Consider the following 27,707-nt stretch of genomic DNA (forward strand, 5'->3'; position numbering starts at 1 on the left):
TTGTTCTGGTATGCATAGGAAGTTTGTAAGAAGGCTCTGTCGAATAGAATGGCATTGCATTGCATCTTTTTTCTTTACGAGAGTTACTGAGGCCTTGTAAAGACCTGGTGATTGTAACAGCACATCTGAATGTATGTGGTTCTAGGGAAACGACTGTGGACAATAATTGCCTTAAGATAATATATCCAAAGAGCTAGAGAGGGCTGCTACATAGTTGGACTTGTGAAAATGTGGATACGCTGTGTTGCATCACAGCAACTGACTGACTGTCCCGACCACAGCTTTTCAGGGTGGTGCCAAATTACTGACATTCCAGATGCCCCTCCAGTTCAGATAGAAAGCTGTATAGCATTCAACTCTCAGGATTAGCATTGAAGATCTGTGTGAAATTTGGCCAATAGGGCTGTAATGCTAAAGAATTTTCCACACCATGGTAATAAAATGACAGGACATAGGACACGGACACTATACTCTGGTTACTGTGAATAATCACATTAAGGCAATGGTCCAATTGTTTATGAAATTTTCCCCAATAACCTGCGTTTACATGGATTTTATTGATAGAAGGGTTAATTTAATGAGAGAAGGATGTGAGGCAATGAGATCCAGCCTGCAGTCATCCAAATATCAGGCAAAAAATTTCAGAACATTTTGTCAGATTGCATTGATGTGCTTACAGAGCACATCAGTGTGAGTGGTGATTTTCTCAGTGTTGGCTGAAAGCAGAATACGTCATGATGTAATCATGTAGCACATGACGTGAGTGTTGCCATGTTGTCATTAAACACATCGCCTCTGCCTCTGACCTTTTTACCACAAGCTCATATAAAAAAAAAACTGAATGAAATCCGACTAGGATCCCTTTACAGTCACAAATATTGAAAGGTTGAGCTGAAGTCTAGGTGTGTTAATCGAGTTTGGATTACATCGATGATGACCTTACTCTGACATGACATTTGCCATAGTGCAAGTATTGACTTTAATCAGAGAAGATCAGAGTGTTAGTGTGCATGTAAAAGTATGCGATATGCAGTGCTACCCCAGTCGTATTATGCAAACAAGTGCTGAAGATGATCAGGTTGGTAGCCTTGCCTAAGCATACCCCATCTTTTCTAAAACACTAGCTCCGAGTGTGTCCTGAAGGCCTAGGCTATATATCGCCTTTCATGTTTTTAATTGTCCTAATCCATTGTCCTGATCTCTGGTTGATCAGCTGCCCTCATCTATTCTATGGAGAAAATAGCTTATATATAACATATTACATACATGCATAGAAGCACTGCTTATACAACAATGTGATTTATTATAGGATGCCACATACCATCATAGAAAGATTTCGTCATACATCAATGTATGGTAGCAGTCCATGGTAACTAGAGGTCTGCTGTGAAGCCCGAGCCCTAAACCCAAAATTAAAACATTCCTATTTAAAAGGCATAGTTGTCTATGTTCTGTCTCCCCTCTCAGAACGGACACTGAACAGAACACAACAGACACAACGTGTTACGTAGCTGCTATGCAAATAAATTGATGGAAAGGAAATTACTGAGCTAAGACAATAACAACTGAAAACTTATCTAAGGCTATCTTCCTTCCAACTTCCCACAGAGGGCCTGTCACACATCTCACACAACCAGATATTCCTGGACCAGCTTTTGCATCTGAGAAGAGGGGTTTTATGAAAAGTTGCACCTAAGATGTTAGGATTTATGGTTTAAGTAATTTTTTCACAATTATACTTTATATTCCTTATTATTGCTCAGTAAAGAACAGACCTGATTTGTAGAAAATGATTATTGTCGACTATGGCACTGTGGCTGTGATTTAAAAGAAAGCTGACGTTAACTTTACCAGCCCTGCAGTAAGCCTCTTAGTCCTGCAGTATGTTGGTGATGCAGGTGTTGTTGCCGCCCTGGTGGCCAATTCTGGGTCTCGTGGGTTAACAAAAGTAAAAGCATCGGTGGAACTGTAGAAAATGCTTTATATTGTTGTTTTATTATACACAAGTTGCATAGCTGGGAATTTGATACGGCACTTTGTGTCTTCGTGTGGCTTGTCTGGCCTTAATGTTTATGTCAGAACGCCAATTTCTATTCTGAATATCTTTTACATTCTCACGGTGGGTTCCTGGGTTTATTTCCTGGGTTTTATAGTTTGTATTAGGGGTGTAAAAAAGCATTGGATCGTTTTGAAGTTGGAAAGGCAACTGCATCGATTTGAAAAGTTGGGATCGATTAATATTTCATGAAGGTGTTTTGTGAGCTCTTTATTCTGCAGAGCTCAATAGAAGGTATCGAAATTAATCAAATTGTGGGCAGAATGTGAGATTTTATGATGCATTGAATCTTTGCTGAAAGAATCTAAATTGAATCGTTCTTTGATTGACTCGTTAGATTCGTTACACCCCTCGTTTGTAATGTTCATAGTTTGCATCTAATAAAACGCTCCCCTTAATAAAATGGTCAGAAATGCAAACTGAAATGTAAAATGTAACATAAATTATCATGGAGATAGAACATTATTTATCCACAAATATTTTCTGCTTATTTTGTTATCCCATATCTCAAAACTTGCAATGTGATCCTACGGCACACGGAATGGAAAACTCACCAGTTTAAATGATCGGTGCAAAGACTCCAACTATGAATGAGAATTAGGCTAAGAGAGGAGGAATGACATCATGGGATGACAGAAAGAGTTCAAATAAGAGAAAATTGTTAAAAAAAATATGGTAATGTTAAGTATGGCAGCCGGGGAGGAAACCTCATTGTCACAGACAGGGTAGCTACATTAGTATATTTCTCATTATAGTCACACCAGCCATTCCCCCCTTGTCCTGGCATGTTCCATTATTCATGTGCTTTGTGTCCCAGGACGAGATGCGGGATGCTTTCTCAACACATATTTCAACTGATTCTGTTTTGTCTGTTTGGAGTTTTTTAAACTGTTGGCCGGGCGAACAACCACAGCTCTTGTAGGGACACTGCAAAAGGACAGTGAATTTGCATTTGTTGTTTTTCCAATAAATGCTGCTAGTGTCCAGTATTTAGCAGACATGATCTACAGGATGTGAGACAGTATTACCCGAACCTGCGTATTGAAATGACTGGAGGAAATTCACATCTATTATCCCTTGTCTAATGCAAAATAGACCTATTACAACCTTTAGTCCAATGCATTAGCTTCACAGCACTGTAGCTAAAAGGCCATTCAAGGGCTTGGTCCAATGATTTGTGCTTGGTCAGCTCTGTCTGCAGTCATTTGTAATTGACCTCTGTGGTAAAATAACATCAAATTAGAATGTGGAATGCATTGCTTTATAACTTTAGACATTTAAATTGACCTTGCTATTTTGTCAAGACCTACACTACAGTGAATTTATACCTACTTACACTTGCAAGGTCCCCTCTTCTGTCAAGTTGTACCTACTCCTTTTGTAACCCAATCTGGTGATTGTGTCTGCCTGTTCCCAACACCCTAAGGAGTGTCTTTTTTATCTTGATGTAAGGGCAGTGTGACCATGACCCAAATAGGAAGTAGGCCTCCCTGTCCCTAGGGTTGTCAGCCTCTCAGGTCTGGTGTTGGGCCTGCAGTCTGCCTCTGCTAACTCATTGTCATTCTGTTGTTGGCATGTACTGCTTTTCCAGACAAACATAAATGTCTTGGAAAAGAGTAGCGTTGTTTCTCTCTAAAATGGCCCTCTCAGCTGAAAATTTACCCTAATGAATTCCAAACATAATGGTTCCTCTTTACATTCTGACTGCTTTTTATTAATTTCTCTTTACTGCTCAATGTTATGCCCTGTAGCCAGCCAACACAGACACTCAACATGTCCACGTTTACTAAACCCCAACTCAAGGTAACAACCGTGTTTGTCTCACCACTGTGTGCTTTGTGTGTGTGTGTGTGTGTGTGTGTGTGCCTCTGTGTGTTTCCAAATACACCTGTACTTTTGCACTGCGCAGGAGAGAACGTTCGAGAGCAGGACAGCGGCGATGTTGTTTTGCTGAATAACGGGACGGGGGAATGGCGAGAGGGGAGGGGTGGGAGGCAGCAAGTAGAGAGAGAGAGGGAGAGAGGGAGAGAGAGACGCATGGGCTGGGCTAAGTCTTGGCTTGCTCTCTGTACAGCCTAGCCACTGCAGGGGCAATGCGTCTGTCTGCCGGCGCTGCAGAGAGCTTGAGACTTTGGTTCCTCAATCACTATCAGCCTCTAATGGAGTGTACCACAGACACACAGGCTGCTGCAGACATGTGACGTTGCCACAGACGTAGCCTTTTGATCAGCCGAGATACGTACAAGGAGACCAGAGGATCCCCCGACTAGAGCAAGCTGATGTGTGTATGGTTTGGTTTTGGGATATTTGTCGTCTTGTTTTCATCCTGTCAAACTCTCAATTCAGATCCGTCAAGTCGAAACTGTAATTTGTTTGGGTTAAATTGAATTCCATGAGGATTTGGTAAGTGGCTGGCGGTCTGAATTGTGCATGCGTTTATCTGTTTCTTTTTGCAAAACGGGCTGTAGCTGAGGTCTTAGTTTATACTGAGCCGGGACTATCCTGGCTTACCAGTGAATAGCGTTATGCTTGTACACTCATTATGGAAGAATAGACATGAGCTCATTTTTACTGCATGCATTTTTGTTAGCGTGACATTCTTTGCATGAAAAGGAAACCTGGACTTTGCCTGGAATAAACTGGATGATGGTACTGATGAGCCTAACCCAGGCATTTCAAAGTGTGAGCCGGTGGGCGTTCCGTGGGAGTTAACAGCATCTCCCCCCCCCCATTTGTTAGTTTGCATGCATCTAGAGGCCTGCTCGTTATCGGCCTGATTGAGACAGTCAGTGACTGACTAGTTGGCCGGCCTGAGAGGAGCCTCTCTCGGCCCTGTGATGCCAGGCCAAGACCCGGCGAATATTCAGACATCGCAGAGTTTGCCAGGTCCCACGCTCTCATTAGTGCTTCTTTGTAAACCTGATATTGAGGTCGTTGAGCATTGACAGACCCCATTCATGTAAAAATCCAGTTTCAATATGTATCTCATACTGTTTTTAACACCTTTAGTCAGTTATTCACTGTGAACACGCGCTCTGCCACTTGTTAAAGGCTACTGACGTCAAAAACCTTGAAATCTTGGGCAAACAACTGGAGATTAAGACATAGCCTAGATTATATGCTTCCTCATACTTTATCTAGGCTAACCAGAGTGTGACAGGCTATATATCATTTCTGATCTCTATCTGTTTTTGTTTCTTTGAACAATGGAATGAAATTGAAGTATGAAATATATGTGCAGAGAGAAAGAAAAGCATTTTTTCACTGACTCATTGCAGTACCAGTAGCAGTGTTTCGTCTCCTTATGTTTCCATGCCTGCCACGAAACTTACTCACATGTCTCACACTTTGAAAATTTCTGGCTTAACCTATAATTCAGGCATGTTCTGAAAAATAGGCTCAATCAGTGGGCTCATGTTTGCAGTTTGGTGTGTTTTGAAGCTTTTTACATCACTGGTCATGTGACACAGGGTGTTGACTAGGGCTTATTATCACAACTTGTACGCAAGATGGCAGAGTAATTCGAATTACTACAAATTTAAACTTGTGCTTTTAATGGGCAAGTATCGTAGTAGTTTCTCATTAATTTAGATATATTGTATGAAAATTCCTCAGTGGGTGTGACTGCTTAAATGAAGTCTTCCCTCATGAAATATGCTTCTGGCTGGCCATGTTGTAAAGCCAAAGGTAATGACAGTCAAGCTGCGGGGCGTGCAAAGTTCAATACAAGGAAGGGGGAAAGAGGCATTGTTGCTCTTGAATAGACTCGCCTTGTCCCGTGGGACTCTCCCATTTCCTGTAAATTCCTTTAGCTTCTATCCTCCCAGTATGGCGTCACCGTGACCCCTCTCCATAACAGATGGTTCACCATAGTAACTGGGAGTCGGTATGTGAATTACTTCATCCAATTCTCTATGGACCTCTGACAAGGCGTCCAGAATAGGCCGATGCAATATATTCATCTACTGGAAAGATGCAGAGCTCCCCGGGAAAGAGCCTGATGTCTGGGTGTAGCCTCGCTTCATCGTTACAACTACACCCAAGATTGGTTTACTTACTTAGCTAACTAGCTTCCATTTATTGGATGGTTGCATTCATCATTTATAAGACTGATGTGAGGTTTAGCCCTCTGCAATCAGCAGGAGTGACTTTCAGACTACAGTTCAGTCTTAACTTGGAATTTAACCTCCCGATTCCCACCTTGGGTAATGCACTTCATTTTGAAGTTATAGTCTAACTTCTGTCCTGTTAGCCTGGTTGTAGACACTGACATCCTCAACAGATAGGTCTATCAAGGAGTCAGATGATCTATCCTTTCGTCCAGATGTATCTACTCCAACCTCCTCAAAATGTCCCTAGTCAAAGTAGCCAAACTCATAAACCTTAGAGAGTGTTCTGGACCAGGATAGCATTTAGTTGTCTAGCTATAGCTGTAGCACGAACATCGATTTGTTGATACCAGTAAGCCATCGCAGACCTAGGTAGAAGCTCTCAAATGAATTATCCAGGTCATTTGCGTAGTGTGTGGGCAATGACTTTAATGGACTGCATCAATACCCATTGTCCTCCATACGTCCGCCCACACACTCGTGTGTTTTATCTCTTGGCAGAGCAGGTTTTCTCTGAACACTTAGAGGCAGCATGAGAGGCACACAGAGCCTCTATAAATACCCTATCTGTGGCATGGCTCTCTGAGAAAAGCCTGATTCTGAGCAGAGAGTGGGAAAAGATGGATGGCCAATTCACAGCGCAGCCTTGGTTGTCAAATCAGCTCAAGGAATACTCTTATCCCTCTGCAAAACCCATAAAGAACTTACCTCATCGTGAAAAATCGTTGCACTGTGCGAGTCGCGCTCTTCTGCATTCTTAAGCTAGGGCAGTTCAGAAAGCTGGTCAGACAACGGGGACAAAGAAGGGCATCGCACATGAAGAAGAGGGATCACACACTACCTGATTCTATCAAAAACACGTTCCCAATTATTCAGAACAGTGTAAATACATTTACAAAATATCTGTTCTGTCGGTTCTTACTTCATGGGACAGAAGCTGCAGTTTACATTTACCTTACAAATGTATTTTGAAGTGACGCCATTACAAGAATAACACTGAGGAATTTTGTATGAAACTTCTTTCATTTAGAAAAGAATATAACAAAAACACATCGTTTGTTATGTTCTTTTCTATCATTATATTGATGTGCTGCTTTCTTTCAACTCGAACTCTGATCATTGAAGTCCAGCTACAAAGTAGCCTTTTGAAAGAAGTGCACCTGTTTCTGTTTTGTACTTCTTTCATTTAGTTTGCAATTGCATACTTATGTGGACTGATCCAGGCATGTTGCCATTTTGTAACATTTTATGACATTTATTCTTCCAAAAGAAATTGTAAAGCAATCAGGAGTCGTTGAACTTTTTCACTTTGGTGTCATAAGTGAATGAGGGCCAGAGTAAAAATTTTAGAAGACCTAGTAACATACCAGACAGTTTCTGCTGTTGGCCAATCACAAAATTCTAAATAACCAATAGTTTACAGATCATTTAGTTTTCACTCATTCACATACAGAGAAAGGCATCCGCAGTGTCCTGTCGAGAATTTGTAATTTGCCGTTTCTCTGGCTGTAAAAGCCGTTGGTTGGACTTTGAAAGACCGGTGACTTTCAGAATCATTGGCAGCTGGCATCTATTCAAAATTCCCTCCCAACATTAGAACTGAATGAGCCTGGAAGAAAGGGAGCAAGGGTTACACGAACACAGCAATCCTTGGATCGGAAGCTTCCGGTACTGCTGGCTAATATCAGTATGTGTGGGTGCTTGTTGGAGAGAGTAGAAAAAAAACCTCCGACGGAGGCAGCAGTAAGATGAAGAGAGAGTTGTTATCTTCTGATGCAAATTGGGAAGAAGTGCTATCAGCAGTTGCAGATGTACTGTATTTAGGCGCGTCAAATGGGCCTACGCACTCTATCTACTATGAGGCAAATTAGGACTTTTCTTTTTTAGATATATTCAAGTCAATGAATACAGTCCATTCTAATTGCTTCCCTTTTTACATTTGAGCTTATAGGGTAAAACTATTCCACCTTAAAGACACTGCTGTTTTAACAGTGAGTTGATAGAATCTCACGTGGTTGTAAAATGTGCTGTGTCACTGCAGTAACTCAACAGCACACATCTACTGTTTAATTGCAGCCCAACTGGTACTTTTTGTCTTTTCAAAGGACAAGATGTGAGATCCCCTACATTTAGCATTTAGGACTTGGGATTTGATATTTGATTGCTTCTAATTAAATGCAATTTTACAGCTAATGTCACTCATTACAACAAAATGAGAAAATATATACAGCTGCTGAAGACTATCATCGTTCTTGGTGTCCTCTGAAAGTTTGTAATCAGGGTTGCCGATAGAAAAATAGCTGTTGTGTCGTTACAGTTGGTTTCAATGTCAGGCCTTGTATTGGTCAGAGGAAGTGTCAGTCAGTCTGTCCCACTTAGGCTGACATTACTGTCCAGAACGGGGCTGAGGTCGCTTAAATCCCTGAGATGATGTAAGCCCTCTGTGATCTGGGGCAAGAGTTGGGGAATAGGTTGGGGGAGGGGGATGCTAGCTTTCGTTGTGGCCTATCACTTTTGTCAGGCGGTGTGCTGATGCCAGTAATCAGCTTATACACAGCAATACTACTATAATGTTTTTTTTCTGGATCTGCTTTGAGATTTCAACTGATACACGTTGGACTCCGTTTTTGGGGTCGCACTAAACCTCCTATCCCATTGGATAGCATACCGGTGTAAAAGGGTGTGGCCTGCTTGTCTGGAAAAAGCTAATGGTGCCTCTGGGGACCAAAGCATCTCCCTCCTCTGGCTGTGCTGAATGGGACGCCGCCGCTGCACTGCTGACTCCACTAATCCTCCCATTAAGCCTAGAGATGGACCATTCTACTGTCTCACATCCATCCATCCCTCTTTGTCTCACTGTCTGTCACGGCAACAAAAAGCCACGTTCATCTGACAGCCCCCCCCCACCACCACCACACCCCATCCCGCACTCCTTTTGGGCATTAACTGTTAGGCTGACAGGCTGACTGTGCTGTTTAGTCTGGGGTTTGGCTGACCTTGGCTGGGTCAGGCAGATCAATCTCTCTCTTTCTGTCTGTCTCTGCTGATGTGCACAGTCTGGCAAACGTAGGGGAAACAAATTCTTGTTTACAGTGTGTAATATGGTGATCATGTGCTCTAAATTCCTCATTGGTGCAAGCCACCTAACAACCATATGGTAAAAGTCACTATATCTTTTAATTATTTGCATTGATTTGAATTTCAGTTTCAGTCTAGTTTATGATATTTATTCACACATCATGACAACTGCTTGGCCAAGATTAGTGGTTCTCCCCCCCTAACATGAATGACAGTTTGTGGCGATATTGATCAGTAAATCATATGCCTTCCAGTGACTTGACTTGCTGTTTGGGGCTCTTCTCCTCTGCCATGCTGTTGTGTCATTTCTTCTGTCTTTACTAGCTGCTATTCAGACTGTGCTGCCCATGCTTTGTTCATTGCCCGGTTCCCAGAAGCTAAGCCAATCTGGATGCCAGTACGAAGTCATGTTTAGTACCGCTTCAACGGGGTTGCTAGCTGGCCATTCCCACAGTTTGGGGCTACGGTGGTCATGGGATAAGAGGCATGGCGGACAGAGAAGCTGACTGCAGCGATCCCATTGTTGTGTGAATCCTGGTGACTGTTCAGATGCATGTGGAATTTCCGCCCCCACCCCGTTTGGCATTTTAGTGTTTCAGCTGCTAGCCCCATGGCCACTCGGCTTGAGGCAGGATGGGGGATTGTTGTTTGGACAACCAGCCTTGTCCCTTTTATATCCTGCCTCATAGTTCCATGCCCAGTTTCTGTGCTAGGAGCTGGTGTAGTAGTTAAGGGGCCTGGCTCTGGAGCCACATGTGCTCTAGTCTGTACATAATCCCCCTAAAACTTTCTCTCCTTTCTTCCTTCCTTTCTTTTGACTCCAACATTGCTGTGCTTTGAGGTGTGAAGAAGGCCTGGTAAAATTGGAAGTGGTCTTATCAGGGAAAATAGAAATGTCAAGAGTTTGAAGAGTAGGATATGTGAGCTCATCTGCTGTTGGATAGTATCTGTGAATAGTCTGGTATCTGAGAACAATTGCGCTTCATAGTTGTAAATAATAAGATGGGAAGATTGCTGAATATAACCTCTGTGAGCGATGCCTACGTTGCCATAGCAATCTCTATTGGGACTTAGTGAAAGAAATGCATTCATTAGACAAGCCTATTCAAACACATACAGCAGGAGCCATCTGATATAGTCTCTAGACAAGATGGCTTGTCTGAATTATTTTCCGTTTATTCTCATAAAATTGTCAATATTTGGGCAGCTTGACCAGGTAAATTAAGTCGTCCAAGTAAACGTGTGTTTTTTAGATTCATTTCAGGTGCTGTTATGCACAAAGCTGCCATTCCAAAGGTTTTGATGAAGCTTTTCTCTCGTTTGCTCCCCAGAAAATGGACACCACTGGGGTTAAAGTGCTGGAGACAGCCGACGACATCCAGGAGCGCCGGCAGCAGGTGCTGGACCGCTATCGGCGCTTCAAGGACCTGTCGCTGGTGCGGCGGCAGAAGCTGGAGGACTCGTACAGGTTTCAGTTCTTCCGCCGCGATGCCGAAGAGCTGGAGAAGTGGATCCAGGAGAAGCTGCAGATCGCCTCCGACGAGAACTACAAGGACCCCTCAAATCTGCAGGTTTGACCGCCTCGGCTCCATGTTTTCATAGTTCACGGTGTAGATCTGCCTTCGTGAATATGGCACCAAACTCTACCGGTTGCTTCGGGTTGCAGCTAATATATGTCTTCACAAAAGGAATGAATTATTTTGATTTAGCCACATTGTAGTTCAAAGTTTAACCCTGTGTGACACTTGACTAGTCATATATACCGGCTACAGCAGACATTTTATGATTTGTAAGGCCTCCCTTCTGCCTTTCCTTCCCACAGGGCAAGCTACAGAAACATCAGGCCTTTGAAGCTGAAGTTCAGGCCAATGCTGGGGCCATCATCAAACTGGACGATACCGGAAACCTCATGATCAGCGAGGGCCACTTTGCCTCCGAGACCATCCGAGTAAGACTCCCACACTGATGCAGACACGGTCACTGTATTTTGTACAATCGGTGTACAATAACATCCTGAACACCCATCGTGGGATGGTTTGCAAAGCATTCAAACAATCCCTTTACTGTATGACTACTCCTGATGGGTTAAATGGCCACCCAGCGTCATGGCTGAAAGGGACCAAGGGCAAGACACAACACAGAATTCATAATTAGATTTCATCATTTAGAAGCCTACAATATCTCACAGGCAAATAGGAACTCACACACACACAGAGCTTACCTGGGTTTATCTGAATATGCTGCCCCCGGTTAACCCCCTTCCGTCTGATTCAGTCCTACACGCCTTACCGGACACAACAGAGACCCATAGTTAAAAGTGTCAATTCGGCTGAGTATCTTCAAGTAGGTGCTTGGCTGCTGTGGACAAATCTTGACTCTTGAGTGCTGTGGAAATCCTTTCAGATATAGCTCTTCTCAATTAGCTGTTCCTTTCTTACAGTTTCGTTGTAAGGAAGTTGACTGAAAAGAGATTTTTTTTTTATCGCATGCAGTGTGTTTCTGAAGAGAGAAAATATTGCTTTATTCCTTTGCCCTTCCTCTCCTCTTTCCTCTTACTTTTTTTAACTCATGTTTGCTCAACTCCCCCCCCCCCCCCCAACCTTATCTTTCCCTCCTTTTGTGGAGCAGACTCGTCTGGAGGAGCTGCATCGCCTGTGGGACCTCCTCCTGCAGAGGACCAAGGAGAAGGGCATGCGTCTGCTGCAGGCCCAGAAACTGGTGCAGTACCTGCGCGAGTGTGAAGATGCCCTCGACTGGATCAGTGACAAGGTCAGAACCACATTGGCAGGATATACCACAAGCAAACAAAAATCAGTAAATTGTGTGTAAAGTTTAGATAAAATAAGTCGCTACTATTAGAATGAACAAATTAAGATTTAACTATATTTCAGAGGGATAAATGGATATTTTTGCTAGCAGTTAGCTTTCCACATTGAAGCTAAATGGCACTGAGAGCTGCAGTAACAAGCTGGCCAGTGGCTAGTGGTTGCCATTAGTTTGAATGAGGCATGCAAATAATGCTAATGATTTCAATTAATACTGATAGAAACTTATGCCCGCCATTGACAAGTGGCTAGTAAAGACTAAAACTTAAAATGTCATGGTACCCCTTTAAATGACCAATTGCAAGTGAAATTTAAGTTCAGCGTATTACTAATCTTAAAAGGTAGCATTGCATAAATATTTGCATGAAAGTACTTGTGACCCAAAGCCTTTGGAATTGGCCTCTGGAATTGGCCTCAACATTGGCGTTCCTCCACCTCCATATTTAGGAGGCCATGGCCACCTCAGAGGAACTGGGTCAGGACCTGGAGCACGTGGAGCTCCTCCAGAAGAAGTTCGAGGAGTTCCAGACCGACCTGGCGGCCCACGAGGAGCGAGTCAACGAGGTCAATCAGCTCGCCGCCAAACTGACCCAGGAAGCCCACCCCGAGCTCGAGCTGATAGTCCGCAAGCAGGACGAGGTCAACACCGCCTGGCAGCGCCTCAAGGGCCTGGCCCAGCAGAGACAGGGCAAGCTGTTTGGAGCTGCTGAGGTGCAGCGCTTCAACAGGTAACTGGCATGTGGACAGCCTGTGTACATGGAAATGGGTTGAGTGATGTACTTGAGGGGCCTATAAGTAATTGCGTTTGATTCCAACAACAGGGACGTGGATGAGACCATCAGCTGGATCAAGGAGAAGGAGCAGCTGATGGCCTCTGACGACTTTGGCCGTGACCTGGCCAGCGTACAGGCCCTGCTGCGCAAACACGAGGGCCTGGAGAGAGACCTGGCTGCTCTGGAAGACAAGGCAGGACACCTGATGCTTTACAGTTACCAAGCGTGTACAGTACAAAACAATCATCAAGTTAAAAGATGCTGACTTCCTTTTGTCTCTCCCCCTCTCTCTTCTTCCTCCTTCTTCCTTCTTCCTCCTCCAATCAGGTGAACACCCTCGGCGGCGACGCGGAGCGCCTGCAGCAGACACATCCCCAGAACGCCTCCCAGATCCACCTGAAGAAGGACGAGCTCATCACCAACTGGGAGCAGATCCGCACTCTGGCCGCTGAGCGCCACACCCGCCTGAACGACTCCTACCGGTACGCCACCAGACAACACTGCCTGATGATGAGCTGTAAATACACCGTCCGCTGGGTGTTTTCAGTGTCGCTTGGACCATAAATCAGATGTGCAATTCAGAAAGTAGTCATCATCATGCTATGAGGCGGGTGGGGGCGAGGCACGCGATCTGTATGGCTGCCAACTTTCAAGCCTTTATTTGAATAAAGGCCAACACAAGATCAGTGCGCAAAAATTCATGCTGCAATACAGTAAATTTATGCCCCATCTTGTGATGGTGTGGCTAAAAATCCTTGAACAAAATATTTATGTGCAGTTGTTTTGCACTCACTATTATGATCCTGTGGTTGCAAATCCAGTTTATCCTGTGGCCTGTTTGTTGTATATACAGAATAATAAGTTCAATCAGTGCTCAGATCGGCATACACACATTACTACAATGTAACTAGTGTAATTTGTGACAGTTTATAAAATTTAAGGTAGCCTTCAGGGTGTCTCCAACTCCTTCAAAAGTAATATAAAATATTGTAAATCCAGTTGTCTAAATTCAAGGCCTTAAAAGGTCTTAAATATGGTTGAACACGTATGTTCACATGTATTACCAGTAGCCGCTTGCTCCTGCCCTCTTCTGACAGTCTTTCCGGTCCACTTCTAGGCTGCAGCGTTTCACCGCCGACTTTAGGGACCTGACCAGCTGGGTGACGGAGATGAAGGCCCTGATCAATGCTGACGAGCTGGCCAACGACGTGGCTGGAGCTGAGGCTCTGCTGGACCGCCACCAGGAGCACAAGGTACAGCTCACTTCCCCCCGTCACTCTTTAGCCTACGTCCTTGAATATTAGCCTTTAAAAGCCAAACACAACATGAAACGCAAGATTTATCTCACATGTTGATTTGTGTTGATGACGAACAGGAGTTGAAATTGGAGAAAACATTTTCAAGTTGATCAGGCGATGTTTTATTAAGTGTGTTTGACCTGTGTTGACCAGGGAGAGATCGATGCCCACGAGGACAGCTTCAGAGCCACTGATGAAGCCGGCCAGGCCTTGCTCAATACAAGCCACTATGCCTCTGAGGAGGTCAAGGAGAAGGTAGGACTGCCAGAACACTTATATATATATATTATCTATAATATTGCTGATTTTCTTTCTCCACCATGAGTGGATTCAATTTGAACCTGCTGTGTTGTTGTGTTGTGTAGCTGGGCATCCTGTCAGAGGAGAAGGAGTCTCTGCTGGAGCTGTGGGAGGTTCGCAGGCAGCAGTATGAGCAGTGCATGGACTTGCAGCTCTTCTACAGGGACACTGAACAAGTGGACAACTGGATGAGCAAACAAGAGGTAACCTCACTCACCAACACACACACTAACACCTCTTCACATGTCCTGCATACACCTGAACAAATAAAGGAAATGGCATATCATTTTACAGACTGTACACAGCTCTGATATGCCACGTGGAATAAATTGCCCTGATGCTTACTGGCTCCTAGGTGTGATTTACCAGTTTTTCATGTTGACTGATTGTATGTTCGTGTGTATAGGCTTTCCTTCTGAACGAGGACCTCGGTGACTCCCTGGACAGTGTAGAGGCCTTGCTGAAGAAACATGAAGACTTTGAGAAGTCGCTCAGCGCTCAGGAAGAGAAGATCACTGTAAGTTATTCCAGTCATTTCTCCTCCTCCTCCTGATTACTGCACTGTCTTGAAATAGAATGTATTGTAATGTTTAATGTTTCGACGACCTTTGATCTCTCTAGGCCCTGGATGAGTTCGCTACCAAACTAATCCAGAACAACCACTATGCCAAAGAAGACGTGGCTACCCGCAGAGATGCTGTAAGTACCACTGTCAACTCCCTACACTTCCATAAACTTTACTACCTCAAACATTTGACTACCTCAAATATTGAGTATGTGAGCATTGATGCTTAAGGCAGCCAGCATCATTTGTCATTTCTTTGAATGTAAACTTAAAATGTAATATGTTCTGTTTTCTTTTGAATCCCTATAGCTGCTCAACCGTCGCAACGCCCTGCATGACCGCGCTCAGTCTCGCCGTGCCGCCCTGGAGGACTCCTTCCACCTGCAGCAGTTCTTCAGGGACTCTGATGAGCTCAAGAGCTGGATCAACGAGAAGATGAAGACTGCCACTGATGAGGCCTACAAGGTAGGTCCCTGCCTTAACAAGAATTCAAACGAGAAGAAAGCTAGAAAGGCAGAATTTACAAACACTGATAGTCTTTCAACATCTTCACATTGTGCTTGTTGTTTATATCTGTCCCATTGCCCACCCTCTGTGCCTCCTCTCTCTCTCTACCACAGGACCCCTCCAACCTGCAGGGCAAGGTGCAGAAGCACCAAGCCTTCGAAGCGGAACTGTCTGCTAACCAGAGCCGCATCGACGCCCTGCAGAAGTCCGGCCAGGAGCTGCTGGATGGAAAGCATTACGCCTCAGATGAGGTGGCTGGCCGCATGGAGGAAGTCAGCTCCCAGTGGAAGAAGCTGCTAGAGGCCACTGAGCTCAAAGGTACTGTCAGGAAATCGTTTTCATAAGATTAATGAATATATCGGCATAACACAAGCGGTGCCCACTTTTTGAAACTGAAGTGGTATGAGGCGCAGTCCCATACAATGTAGAGAGGATTATTTACAGAAAAAGCTGTTAAAATTTGTCATGAATCAAAATTACTTAAAACGCAAAGTGTGCGATGACTAAACAAATTTGCGAGATAGTTTGTCAAATCAAATCAAGTATGGAAGCAAAAGTGTGTCAGATTAGAATAAAGGTTGGGGTTGAAAATAAAGAGAATGAAAACATGGAATTTACGTGATAGTATTGGCTAGTTGGAAAGAGAAGAAGTACACTTCAAGCAAATGGATAGTATTGGATTAAAAAAAGAAAAAAAAATTGTTGATGTAAATAACAATAGGCCCCTCTACATTATATTCACAGTTTTGGCTGTGATGGTGTAGGCTTAGACTGAAAGACAGAAACCCTTTGATTGTGAACATGTTTTCCAAATCTGTCCCCCAGGCATCAAGCTCCGTGAGGCCAACCAGCAGCAGCAGTTCAACAGGAACGTGGAGGACATCGAGCTGTGGCTGTACGAGGTGGAGGGCCACTTGGCTTCGGACGACTATGGCAAAGACCTGACCAGTGTCCAGAACCTGCAGAAGAAACACGCCCTGCTGGAGGCCGACGTGGCCGCTCACCAGGTACCTAGCTTACCCAAAGACACCCACCTAATTGTTTTCCTCCACACAACAGTGGAATAGCAAATTCATAATCTTCTTCTTCTGTGAAACCTTCCCCTCAGGACCGAATTGACGGCATAACAATCCAGGCACGCCAGTTCCAGGAGGCCGGACATTTCGATGCCGACAACATCCGCAAGAAACAGGAGGCTCTGGTGGTGCGTTACGAGGCTCTGCGCGATCCCATGGCCGCCCGCAAGCAGAAGCTGTCCGACTCCCTTCGGCTCCAGCAGCTCTTCAGAGACGTGGAGGACGAGGAGACCTGGATCCGCGAGAAAGAGCCCATCGCTGCCTCTACTAACAGAGGTAGAACTTGGCTTAATCAGTGTCCGGGCCGCTATATTATACAATGCTTAAAAATGGAAGAGCGTGTCCTGCAGCGTATAGTGACTATGCTGAGTATGCTTGGCTTAAATTTCAACTGACCTGTCAGTTAGAAAGCAAAGATGACGTTTGATGAAGCTCTGAAAATGTTAATCTTGGTCTCTTCCTCAGGCAAAGACCTGATTGGTGTCCAGAACCTCCTGAAGAAGCACCAGGCCCTGCAGGCTGAGATCTCCGGTCATGAGCCTCGCATTAAGGCTGTCACCCAGAAAGGAGAGGCCATGGTTGATGAAGGTAATCCCTTAAATACTAAGCACTGTCTGGCCTGAAATCCCAAATCATTCCATTCATGATTATCTCATATGATTTATCTGAAACCTTACATGTGATGCTGTCAGTAAATGAAATAAGAGGTGGGAATTATCTGTTGACCTTAAAAGCAAGTAAAATAGTGTCTCCACACACTAAGCGGCACACATTCATTTGCGGTTCCCAGGCCACTTTGCCGGGGAGGACGTGAAGGCCAAGCTGGGCGAGCTCAACGGACGCTGGGACACCCTGAAGGCCAAGGCCTCCCAGAGGAGACAGGACCTGGAGGACTCTCTGCAGGCCCAGCAGTACTTCGCTGACGCTAACGAAGCCGAGTCCTGGATGAGGGAGAAGGAGCCCATCGTGGGGAGCCCGGACTACGGCAAAGACGAGGACTCTGCCGAGGTACATGAGGGGAATGGAAGTGGGACTCTTTGGCCATGCTTCACTTTCAAATATCTCCCTTTAATCCTTTGTTTAAATCCCTTATTGCGTGACAAATACAGAGGTATTCAACTCCTTCTCTTCCACAGGCTCTGCTGAAGAAGCACGAGGCCCTCATGTCTGACCTGAGCGCCTATGGCAGCAGCATCCAGTCCCTGAAGGAACAGGCCCAGTCCTGCAGGGTAAAGCCAAAACCCTACATCACCCTTTAGCTCTGGACACGCGCTAGGGGAGGGATTGTTGGAAGTTTTCATTCCTGTACGCTTTGAGTGAAGTTCAGTCCGTGACACAAATTGTTTGTCTAACCCAACAGCAACAAGTGGCTCCCACCGACGACGAGACCGGGAAGGAGCTGGTCTTGGCCTTGTACGACTACCAGGAGAAGAGCCCCCGCGAAGTCACCATGAAGAAGGGCGACATCCTCACCCTGCTCAACAGCACCAACAAGGTACAGAGCCAAAACTACTCATCTTATTCTAGGATCGGCCTGGAGGGTTGACTACCCCAACACACCCGGAACTTGATTTCATACAATTCCCCCTCCCCCCCGCTGCAGGACTGGTGGAAGGTGGAGGTCAACGATCGCCAGGGCTTCGTCCCCGCCGCCTACGTGAAGAAGCTGGACCCCACCCAGTCCTCCTCCAGGGAGAACCTCCTGGACGAGCAAGGCAGCATCGGTCTGCGCCAAGACCAAATCGACAACCAGTAAGAAAACCCGCCAGTCGCTTCCACTAACTTCTCGTCTTCTAGTACACTTCCCTCCCCGGGGGCGTATCAGTCGACCGATAACCCCTTCAGTCTTTTTCCGCTTTTTTTTTTAACCCTTCTTCTTTACTTCCATCTAATCTGATCTTCTGCTCTGTTTCGAACGCTAATGACCTTACCCCCTCCCCTCTTTCTTTCTGTCTTTTCTCTCTATTTAACAACTTAACCTTGCGTAACCCACTGCGCAGGCTCGTCACCAAGGAGGCCTGCAGCGTCTCTGTGCGCATGAAGCAGGTGGAAGAGCTGTGAGTAGGAACCAGCGCCCCCCCCTCTGCGTGTTGTGCTCGTGATACCGCTCCACATCATCAGCCAAGATGTTTTTTTTCCCCCCGCCCTTTTCCCACCCCAAAAGCCCCTCTGTTACGTTCTGTGACTTTTGTCTCCACATCACCCTCATCTTCTATTCGGCAGAGGGATAGAAGTTATCTGCCTTTCCACGCCCCTTTTCATCCCAGGCTTGACCGTGGATGTTATGCTCCGATGAATGTTTCTGTGTCTGTGAAATTTTGTGTATATCATCAGGCTTAAAATGCGCTGTCGTACACAACCATGACATCCCATGTCACAAACAAATCCTCCAATGTTGGGCTTTGATTCATTTTTTCATTTAAAAGGTTATACTAGTGGTTTTCAATCATGGTCCATAGAGGCCCAAGAGTCTGCAGGTTTGATTCAGCATGATTGAAAACCACTGAGTTATACCATGGCCTGGGAAAATACTTGATTCGTCCAATAAGTCCAGTATAAGCACAGGCAACTCTGACTCAATGTTTCATCACTGTTAAAACAAGTGAAAACTAGCTTAAAGCTGGACTCACCTGGTCCATCCTGCTTATCTGTTAGAATCAATTTAATGAAACAGTGAATTAATTGTAATTGAATGTTTATGATATTATTGCTGATAACACTGACATTTAGGTTTTTGTTAAATAATTATCACTATTCATCTGTTAATGACAATATTTGATCTTTGCCTGCCTCTACTGTAAAACTCCACATGATGGCGACAAAGCAGTGGAATCAGTAACAACGATAAAAATGAAAAAAAATGTCTCTGAACTTGATACACAGTTACTCCTCTCCACATTGCATGAGCAATCATGCATCTTGTCTTTCAAGTTGAACATGCAATAATGGCAGTAGGCATAACCTAGGATCTGTCTTGGAAAACATTTCTTGTTTCGGGGGCATTGAAAGGTTTGGCTAGCTACATTAAACACACCTTTAGACCAGATTCACTGATTGCCAAAAACTGCTAATGTACGTGACAATAAGGCTCGCTAAAATAATGTTTGCTAGCTGGCTCACAGCGGTTTTGGACCTAGAAAACTTGTTGCTACTCAGGTTTTTCCTGTTAGCTGAGGTAGTGAAGTAGTGTTTCTGTTGCAAAAGAATCTCAATGGGACAGGAGTGATTATGTGCCTTTCAGAATCACCGGTATTAGCAGGGAAATTGAGCTACTGTTGGCAAAAAATTCATTTATTCATTCATTCATTCATTCACTCATTAATTATTCCAGATTCTCTGAAAAATAAATGAACCCTCATTTTTAATCTGTGGAAATAGGCCATGGTATAAGAAGGATAATACCCTATGAAATACACATTAAATGATTTAAGTAGATTCTGTGATGGCAACTTCTTGGCATTGGCTGGTTCTTGGCCCCTGGCATCCATTCAAATCATTTAACATAATTCTCATTGGATATTATTATTAATTTCTTCACATTTCCAATTCATAAAGCTCAAACTGATGACACTAGAGGGGTGTCCATTTCATGACATATGTGCTGTGCATAAGCTCTCCCAACACACAGCGCTGCTGGTCAGTGTAATCATCTCACATGTAATATTAAAGAGGCCCTCTGTCTCCTTTACAAGGTACGGCACTCTGCTGGAGCTCGGTGAGAAACGCAAGGACATGCTGGAGAAGAGCTGCAAGAAGTTCATGTTGTTCCGCGAGGCCAACGAACTTCAGCAGTGGATCAACGAGAAGGAGGGCGCCCTCACCAACGAAGAGATGGGCTCCGACCTGGAGCAGGTCGAGGTCCTGCAGAAGAAGTTCGACGACTTCCAGAAGGTAAAATGCCACTTCTGTTTTAGATTTACATTATCAACATCTAGATGGGTCTGAGATGTCCGCAAGTTATTCCAGGAAAATCTGAACTAGTTGGAGAAAATGTAGCTCAGTTTGGTCTGTGCTCCTGTCCAACAAAAAACACAAAAAACACACCAAAAACACTTTATTTTAGGTCTGACACTGTACTCTGTCTACTCTTTTGCATGTTGAGTTTGATCGGATGTGTCATTTTTTCAAAGTAGTATCTCATAGAAACTGTATGATGTTCTTCCTCTGCACCCACCAGGACCTGAAGGCCAACGAGTCTCGTCTGAGGGACATCAACAAGGTGGCGTCCGAGCTGGAGTCAGAAGGCCTCATGGCTGAAGAGGCCCCCATGGTTCAGGCCCAGGTAAAGTCCACCTCAAGTGAATCAGCTGCTGTATCTGATACTCCTAATAATTTCTATAAAAATTGTATGAATCGGAGATGGAACAAGTTGAGTCTTAAGCAGATTCAGTAGTCAGTGGGTGTTTATTTTACGGCAGTGAGTCCATGTGCAGCAATTTTGCAGTTCCAGAAAAATAAAATGGCCAAAATTGTAGGGAAAAAAGGGGGAAAACACCTCTTCAAAACATCTCCAGTTTTTAAAGGTTGGAGCTCCTCCTACAGAGATGAACCAAATTAAATTAATCAATTACCTCACTGTGTGGTTTCCACCTGGTTTACAATATACAAAACATTCTAACATCATTTATCAAATATAACAAGTTGTTCAAGAATATTTGACTGTATATATCCAGTGAGACGGAGGAGACTTTAACAAGTTAGAAATAGAAATATACAAATCTCTGCTTTTTTAAAAGGAATATACAAAACACATAATCCACTAAATGACAAACTTAAGAACTTAATTGTTGTGGTTACAATAAATTGTTAATTGTTTAGTGAATGAGATAGTAGGTTTGTTCACTTTTTCCCTTGTAAGCCAGCCAATAGACTCACTGTATATAATTAAAAATTCTTTTTTTTTTGCACTTGCAGCAACAAGAACTGCTTGGCGCAGCTCCTGGCAAGGTTATCAGCATGCTTCTAATTGCCACACATTTTGTTTGCCATTTAAGAAATATTTTGAATGTGATGAAAACGAGATGTCTAATGCACTGTCACCACGCTTGTTTCATGAACAGGATGAAGCCGATTCTAAGAATGCATCTCCATGGAAGGTAAGCCTCATCTAACGCTGACCTGTTTAACCTGTCTGCAGAAAATATATGTGAAGCATTCTGTTGTTGTAGTCTGTTAGACAATATCGACTGCAAAGACTTGACAACCTGTCAATCTTGATTTGATACTACCTGTGCATGATTGTGCAGCATTGGGTTGACGTTTGATACTGCAATCATGCCCATTTAATACATTTTACTGGCATGATGGGGCTTTAATGTTACATCTCTTCATGTAAGATGATTAGACATTGACGAGACAACGAATCAAAGGGAACTCATAGCGCTTCATTGTCCTAGTGTTCAACTCCCTTACATTTTGGAATATGTCTCAAGATGTCCTAATCGTTCATAACTCTGTGTGTGGAGGCTGGTTGGCCGGCTCCTCTGTAGCCATGGTTGCGGTGCTTACTGTGTCTTGACCGGTGTAACGACTCGGGCGGTCTTGGGGAGAAAACCCAAGACAAAGCCCCAGGAGTTTTCCATGACTCTCTTGACTGGTGTGGTGTTTTTTTCTGTTTTTGTCCTCCTCCTCCTCCTTTCCCTCTTTCTGCCATGTGGGTTTTTTTCACCCTTGACTATAGAATGTACGCTTGGCTGTTCAAACAACGGCTAACTTTAATACTATCAAGGTAAGATGAATGAGACCGCTCGAACCTCATTTTGAATCCCCCCCCCCCCCCCTCCCCTCCCGTCTCGCATCTGTGTCCTGCATCGTGATCAGAACTAACCCGCTTGTTATGGTTTGATTTTGGTCTCACGTGGTCTGTCCTACCCGACTCACGTTTGTGTTCACGGTCTGCAATTATATCCGTTCCATCCATTTTGTTCTGTCCTGTTATCGTCTCTTTTTTTCTCTATTTTAGTAGGAGGATTGCTGGCATAGTACATGAATTATGCCTCAAGCATCCTTCTTTTTTTTTTTTTTTAAGACCCTACATTTTTTCTGTCATTTTTCTCTCATCATGCTGTCGAATGTTCTCACCATACATCCAGTCCTGTGTGACTCACCCTTGTCATCCATCTTTGTTTCGATTAGCCGCCATTGTCCGTCACTGTCTGTGTCCTTCAAACAGACAGAGCACACGCTACGCAATTAAACACACTTCAAGCACATATTTAATTGTATTTACATGTTAAAATTTGAGTAGTATTTCTAATTTTGCATTTATCACCTGAATTTTTGCATTTATTACCCTGAATTCCACATAAAGATTTTTTTTTTCTTACGCTGATTTGGTAGAATGGTAATTATTTTGCACACCATGTGATCTTGAGCACATGACTTCATCATGCTGTTAGACCCTTTGAATGAGGGTTTGATTATTTCACACACTGCAAAATCATTGAAACTTTTAACACCAACACCAGATGACAAGGCACAAGCTGCAGAAGGGCTGAACTAGCTCTGCGTAGAAAGATCTGATGGGTTGATTATTGTATTTTTAGGAGCTGAACAATCGCTGGCGGTCCCTGCAGCAGCTGGCTGAGGAGAGGAGCAACATGCTGGGCAGCGCCCATGAGGTGCAGCGATTCCACAGGTAGGAACATAGTGATACACTTAATATTTATTAAGCTTTATTTAGCCAGGGATGTCATTGAGAGTCTTAACAAGAGACACATGTGTATGTCACAAAGTGTGACATTAACTTGAATATTGATGGTTGAATTACAGATATTTCTGTACTTATACAGCCTGTAATTAAATGAGAAAAGGACATTCTTTACCCTTTATTTTTGATTTAAAAATAGCAGCCTCATACTGACCGCTAGTTGAAAATGTAAAAACTTGCACAGAAGGTTGCATAAGTGAAACACATTCATTTTGCATAATGTGGTATTTTCCAGTGATTCAGGGGAAAAACTAAGAATGGGGCAAAAGCCTCAGTCCTACTTATCTGATACTAGTGCACAAGAACGCCAACACACGTTGGATTACTGACACGTTTGACTCCCTGCACAACATATGACCAAAGTTGTCCTGCCTCCTCAGGGATGCTGATGAGACTAAAGAGTGGATCGAGGAGAAGAACCAGGCCCTCAACACTGACAACTACGGCCACGACTTGGCCAGCGTTCAGGCTCTGCAGCGCAAACACGAGGGCTTTGAGAGAGACCTGGCCGCCCTGGGTGATAAGGTCAGATTGACTTCCTAGACCCTCTCTGCTTTAGATCAATTTGTAGCTGATGTGACCAGTCTTCATTCTAGCTGATCCTTCTTCTCTGTCGATCTTGATGCTAAATTTTCCCGGTCCCCTCGCCCAGGTGAACTCCCTCGGGGAGACGGCAGAGCGTCTGATCCAGTCCCACCCGGAGGCGGTGGATGACATCCAGGAGAAATGCACTGAGCTGAACACCGCCTGGAGCAGCCTGGTGGGCCGCGCTGACCAGCGCAAAGACAAGCTCGGCAACTCCCACGACCTGCAGCGCTTCCTCTCAGACTTCAGGTGAGGAGAGAACAGCAGATGTATTTGGTCAGATGTGTTGTTTAGGTGAAGGACTAGATTGGGAATGACGTACTTGCTGTTGGGAAAAGCACATCATGGGAGTCTAGGAGATGCAATTAAGCCAGTGTAAGTGAAAAATGTAGGAATGAAAATGACAAAGGGATATTGCAAGATGGCTAGTAAGAAATAAAAGTGCTTGGAATTATCTTAATTCTCCATCTCTCCACAGAGATCTGATGTCCTGGATCAATGGCATCCGAGGACTGGTGTCTTCAGAGGAGCTGGCCAAGGATGTGACTGGAGCCGAGGCCCTTCTGGAAAGACACCAGGTGCTGAATTCCCCCCCTTCTGTCCTCCAATTATCAAACAGCAGAGTTTCTGAACAAAATTGCACATGTGCCCGTACATCTAACTCCCTCCGTTCTTCCTTCTTTTGCTTTTCTGTCCCTTCAGGAGCACCGTACAGAGATCGACGCCCGCGCCGGTACCTTCCAGGCTTTCGAGCAGTTCGGTCAGCAGCTGCTGGCGCGAGGCCACTACGCCAGCCCAGAGATCCAGCAGAAACTGGAGGCTTTAGATCGCGAGCGCGCCGACCTGGAGAAGGCCTGGGTGCAGCGCCGCATGATGTTGGACCAGTGCCTGGAGCTCCAGGTGATTGCGTGATGGCATTCGGCAGCCATGAGATGACAGGTCAGCAGCAGGTGTTTTGCAGGTACTGACTGCTGTCTTTGTCCCTCTGCAGCTCTTCAACAGGGACTGTGAGCAGGCTGAGAACTGGATGGCCGCTCGCGAAGCCTTCCTCGCCAGTGACGACAAGGGCGACTCCCTGGACAGCGTGGAGGCTCTCATCAAGAAACATGAGGACTTTGACAAGGCCATCAATGTGCAGGTCAGCAAGACATTGAAAGGCTTTGTAATACGTTGGTAGTGGCCCTCTACATGTGTAGTAAATGTTGTACTGCTGTACAGGAGGAGAAGATCGCCGCTCTGCAGTCCTTTGCTGACCAGCTGATTGGAGCGGACCATTATGCCAAGCCTGAGATCTTCAACCGCCGCAACGAAGTCCTGGACAGGTAAGAAACTTTGGATCGTTCACTTTCGCGTATATGAAGTGTGAACACTTACACTTGTGTTTGAGCTCGCCTCTAAACACTAAATCCTGGTCCGTAGGTGGCGCCGGCTGAAGGCCCAGATGATTGAAAAGCGTTCGAAGCTGGGTGAGTCCCAGACCCTGCAGCAGTTCAGCCGGGACGTGGATGAGATCGAGGCTTGGATCAGCGAGAAGCTGCAGACCGCTACTGACGAATCCTACAAGGACCCTACCAACATCCAGGTACGCATTTGGCTTCTCCCAGCATCGACTCACCCACAGAAGTCAGGTTTGAGTACACAGAATTCTTATTTCCAAAATGGCAGAAAGTGTGACTCAGTCAGTGGGAAGCGAAAACCGCTCCTGTCTCTTTGCTAAATCCCCTCTAATTCATCCAGTTCAGAAAATTAAACATTCATGTTGTTTTCAAAGATTTTTTAGGCAAGCGGTTGAGCCGAGAAAAATAACTGTCAGTCATGTCTCATTAGCAAAATTAAAATTGGTAATGTGTTTTGTCTTGTTCTAATGCCACTTACCCTTTCGTTAACTCAAAGCCCTCCCTGTGTTGTGTCTCAAGTGAGACTGAATTTCTCTGTTTCTCTTATTGTCTTATCTTCTATAGCTGTCCAAGCTGCTGGTAAGTTTTGAGTAGTGTGTCAGCTCACTAACATCCGAGCAGGTTATCCTCCATGTGTCCACGTCTTTGCTTTGTGTGTAGACACGATGTGAAACAAGCATTCTGTCCATCTTAAGTTTGTCCCTCATCGGCACTGTCCAGTGCCAGCTTCTTTTTCACATGGGTTTTAATTTTGTTAATTTGTTTAGAATTTTGGTTAAATTCCATGCAAACATTTTTTTTTGTAGGTCTGTTTTGCCATCATAGGCTACTAGTTGTTGGGTGTGGCTTCCATGTTTGTTTGTGTTTTTATTTTCTCGAGGCTGGGTCATCTTTAAACTTGCTTCAGATGTTTGATTTCCTCTTTGTAACAATGTCACAACTTTCGGCTTTCATATTTAACAAAACAAAATCAAATTGGACCTTGAAGTGAAATTTAGAGACCACTGAATATTTTTCTACCAGAGAGGAGAGCAGGTTGTAAAGCCTCTGCTACTTCGCTGGTGTCTGTTCAGAAATACTAAAACAAACCATAGCACCTTAAGTGGCTCTGTGCCTGATGTGTAGAGACAACATCTACTGCCAAAAACTTGCTGTGTGAGAACCATGAAGCAGCTTTGAAGTGGCCCTCTCCTCCTGTAGGTTCTCTTGAAAAGCCAGTTCTGTTGCGGATGCCGTCCGCTACACCGCCATTTTGTGTTCGTCACTTTGTCCCGTGTGTCTGTAGCTGTCCGACACGTCCGTCATGATTGGTGTCTTAATTTCACTGTTTTTTGACTTTTGTATTCCACTTTTACATTAATAGTTCCAAACACAATTTATCTACTAATTCACATTTCACATATTCATTTCACCGACATATGCTATGGATAAGGGTTAATTTTTCTCAGTCAAGGCGGGAAAAACAAGACACTTTGATTTCAGCTTTTACACTGAATGTCATTCACTGTAAGAACACTGCTACATGTTTACTTTTAGCGACATATCTACATTTGAGGAGAGCTCAAAACACTCACACATGCATTTTCACAAAGTGGAAAGGGATTCATTCACACCGTAAGATCAGAGGTTCTCATACCGTCTCCGTCTGCCCTCCTCTCCCTCTCTGTGCTGTCAGAGTAAGCATCAGAAGCACCAGGCGTTCGAGGCCGAGCTGCACGCCAACGCAGACCGAATCCGCGGAGTCATCGATACCGGTAACGCCCTGATCCAGAGGGGAGCCTGCGCCGGTAGTGAGGACGCAGTCAAGGTATATTCATATATATATATTTAAGAGATTAAGATTTCATTTTATTGATCTCCTAGGGAAAATTTGGGTGTCACAGCAGCAATGTATAGTACAATGGCAGAACAAAAGATATAAGGCAATATACATAAATAAAAAACGTATTTTTATTTTTTTTTATTTTTATTTTATTATAAAAGGTAAACAATATAAAACTATTAAAAAGTGTCTCAATGTCTAAATGGCGTTGAGCATTAAATCCAGTGTAATAAAAACTACTGTGTAGTTTGAGTCCAGGGATATGGTCAATAGGTGCTTATTATCCATGTACTGTACTGTAGTAGCTGTGTACAGTAATGTAATTATATCATATAATAATTATATAATACAACTTTTTATTACAATTTAGTTGCATTTAGGCATTTTGCTGACTTAAAATGAGTTCAACAGTAGAATAAGCTTCAATTCCTAGATCAACAAAAATGACAAGCAACCAAATATAATAAGCTTGATAGGATAATATTCCTGTCACCATAAGATGATCATATAAGAGATAAGAAAAGAGATGGAGTAAAAGCTTAGCAGAGTGGCAAGAGGGATTTTTCTATTATTAATTGATAATAATAGAGAAAGTAGAGATAATCTA

At 44.1% G+C, this 27,707-nt stretch overlaps 1 protein-coding gene across 2 annotated transcripts in view; it reads left to right on the forward strand.

Annotated features, from left to right (window-relative positions):
• The first annotated feature begins 4,199 nt into the window (after positions 1-4,199).
• The window catches only part of LOC139657001 (spectrin alpha chain, non-erythrocytic 1-like), a 31,182-nt gene continuing 7,674 nt past the window's right edge, over positions 4,200-27,707 (forward strand). The window contains exons 1-37 of one of the 2 annotated variants that reach the window (XM_071534687.1): positions 4,200-4,337; positions 10,575-10,814; positions 11,066-11,191; positions 11,872-12,012; positions 12,516-12,796; positions 12,890-13,034; positions 13,169-13,323; positions 13,959-14,094; positions 14,293-14,394; positions 14,505-14,642; positions 14,846-14,956; positions 15,061-15,138; positions 15,314-15,469; positions 15,625-15,829; positions 16,337-16,518; positions 16,620-16,863; positions 17,053-17,175; positions 17,378-17,595; positions 17,724-17,816; positions 17,948-18,082; positions 18,191-18,339; positions 18,588-18,644; positions 20,280-20,478; positions 20,765-20,863; positions 21,502-21,534; positions 21,648-21,683; positions 22,268-22,315; positions 23,133-23,224; positions 23,677-23,821; positions 23,949-24,130; positions 24,360-24,459; positions 24,584-24,781; positions 24,873-25,019; positions 25,100-25,203; positions 25,301-25,463; positions 25,843-25,857; positions 26,954-27,085. In XM_071534687.1, coding sequence (XP_071390788.1) covers positions 10,578-10,814; positions 11,066-11,191; positions 11,872-12,012; positions 12,516-12,796; positions 12,890-13,034; positions 13,169-13,323; positions 13,959-14,094; positions 14,293-14,394; positions 14,505-14,642; positions 14,846-14,956; positions 15,061-15,138; positions 15,314-15,469; positions 15,625-15,829; positions 16,337-16,518; positions 16,620-16,863; positions 17,053-17,175; positions 17,378-17,595; positions 17,724-17,816; positions 17,948-18,082; positions 18,191-18,339; positions 18,588-18,644; positions 20,280-20,478; positions 20,765-20,863; positions 21,502-21,534; positions 21,648-21,683; positions 22,268-22,315; positions 23,133-23,224; positions 23,677-23,821; positions 23,949-24,130; positions 24,360-24,459; positions 24,584-24,781; positions 24,873-25,019; positions 25,100-25,203; positions 25,301-25,463; positions 25,843-25,857; positions 26,954-27,085 — 4,905 coding nt within the window. In that variant the 5' untranslated portion in view covers positions 4,200-4,337; positions 10,575-10,577. Of the gene's footprint in view, positions 4,338-10,574; positions 10,815-11,065; positions 11,192-11,871; positions 12,013-12,515; positions 12,797-12,889; positions 13,035-13,168; positions 13,324-13,958; positions 14,095-14,292; positions 14,395-14,504; positions 14,643-14,845; positions 14,957-15,060; positions 15,139-15,313; positions 15,470-15,624; positions 15,830-16,336; positions 16,519-16,619; positions 16,864-17,052; positions 17,176-17,377; positions 17,596-17,723; positions 17,817-17,947; positions 18,083-18,190; positions 18,340-18,587; positions 18,645-20,279; positions 20,479-20,764; positions 20,870-21,501; positions 21,535-21,647; positions 21,684-22,267; positions 22,316-23,132; positions 23,225-23,676; positions 23,822-23,948; positions 24,131-24,359; positions 24,460-24,583; positions 24,782-24,872; positions 25,020-25,099; positions 25,204-25,300; positions 25,464-25,842; positions 25,858-26,953; positions 27,086-27,707 lie in introns of both variants that reach the window. The other variant, XM_071534688.1, reaches the window with a different exon arrangement.

This window comes from Centroberyx affinis, unplaced genomic scaffold (assembly GCF_046629955.1).
Source record: "Centroberyx affinis isolate AG114_WGS23_722 - 3 ecotype Tasmania unplaced genomic scaffold, CSIRO-AGI_Caff_v1 ptg002606l_1, whole genome shotgun sequence".
NCBI lineage: Eukaryota > Metazoa > Chordata > Actinopteri > Beryciformes > Berycidae > Centroberyx > Centroberyx affinis.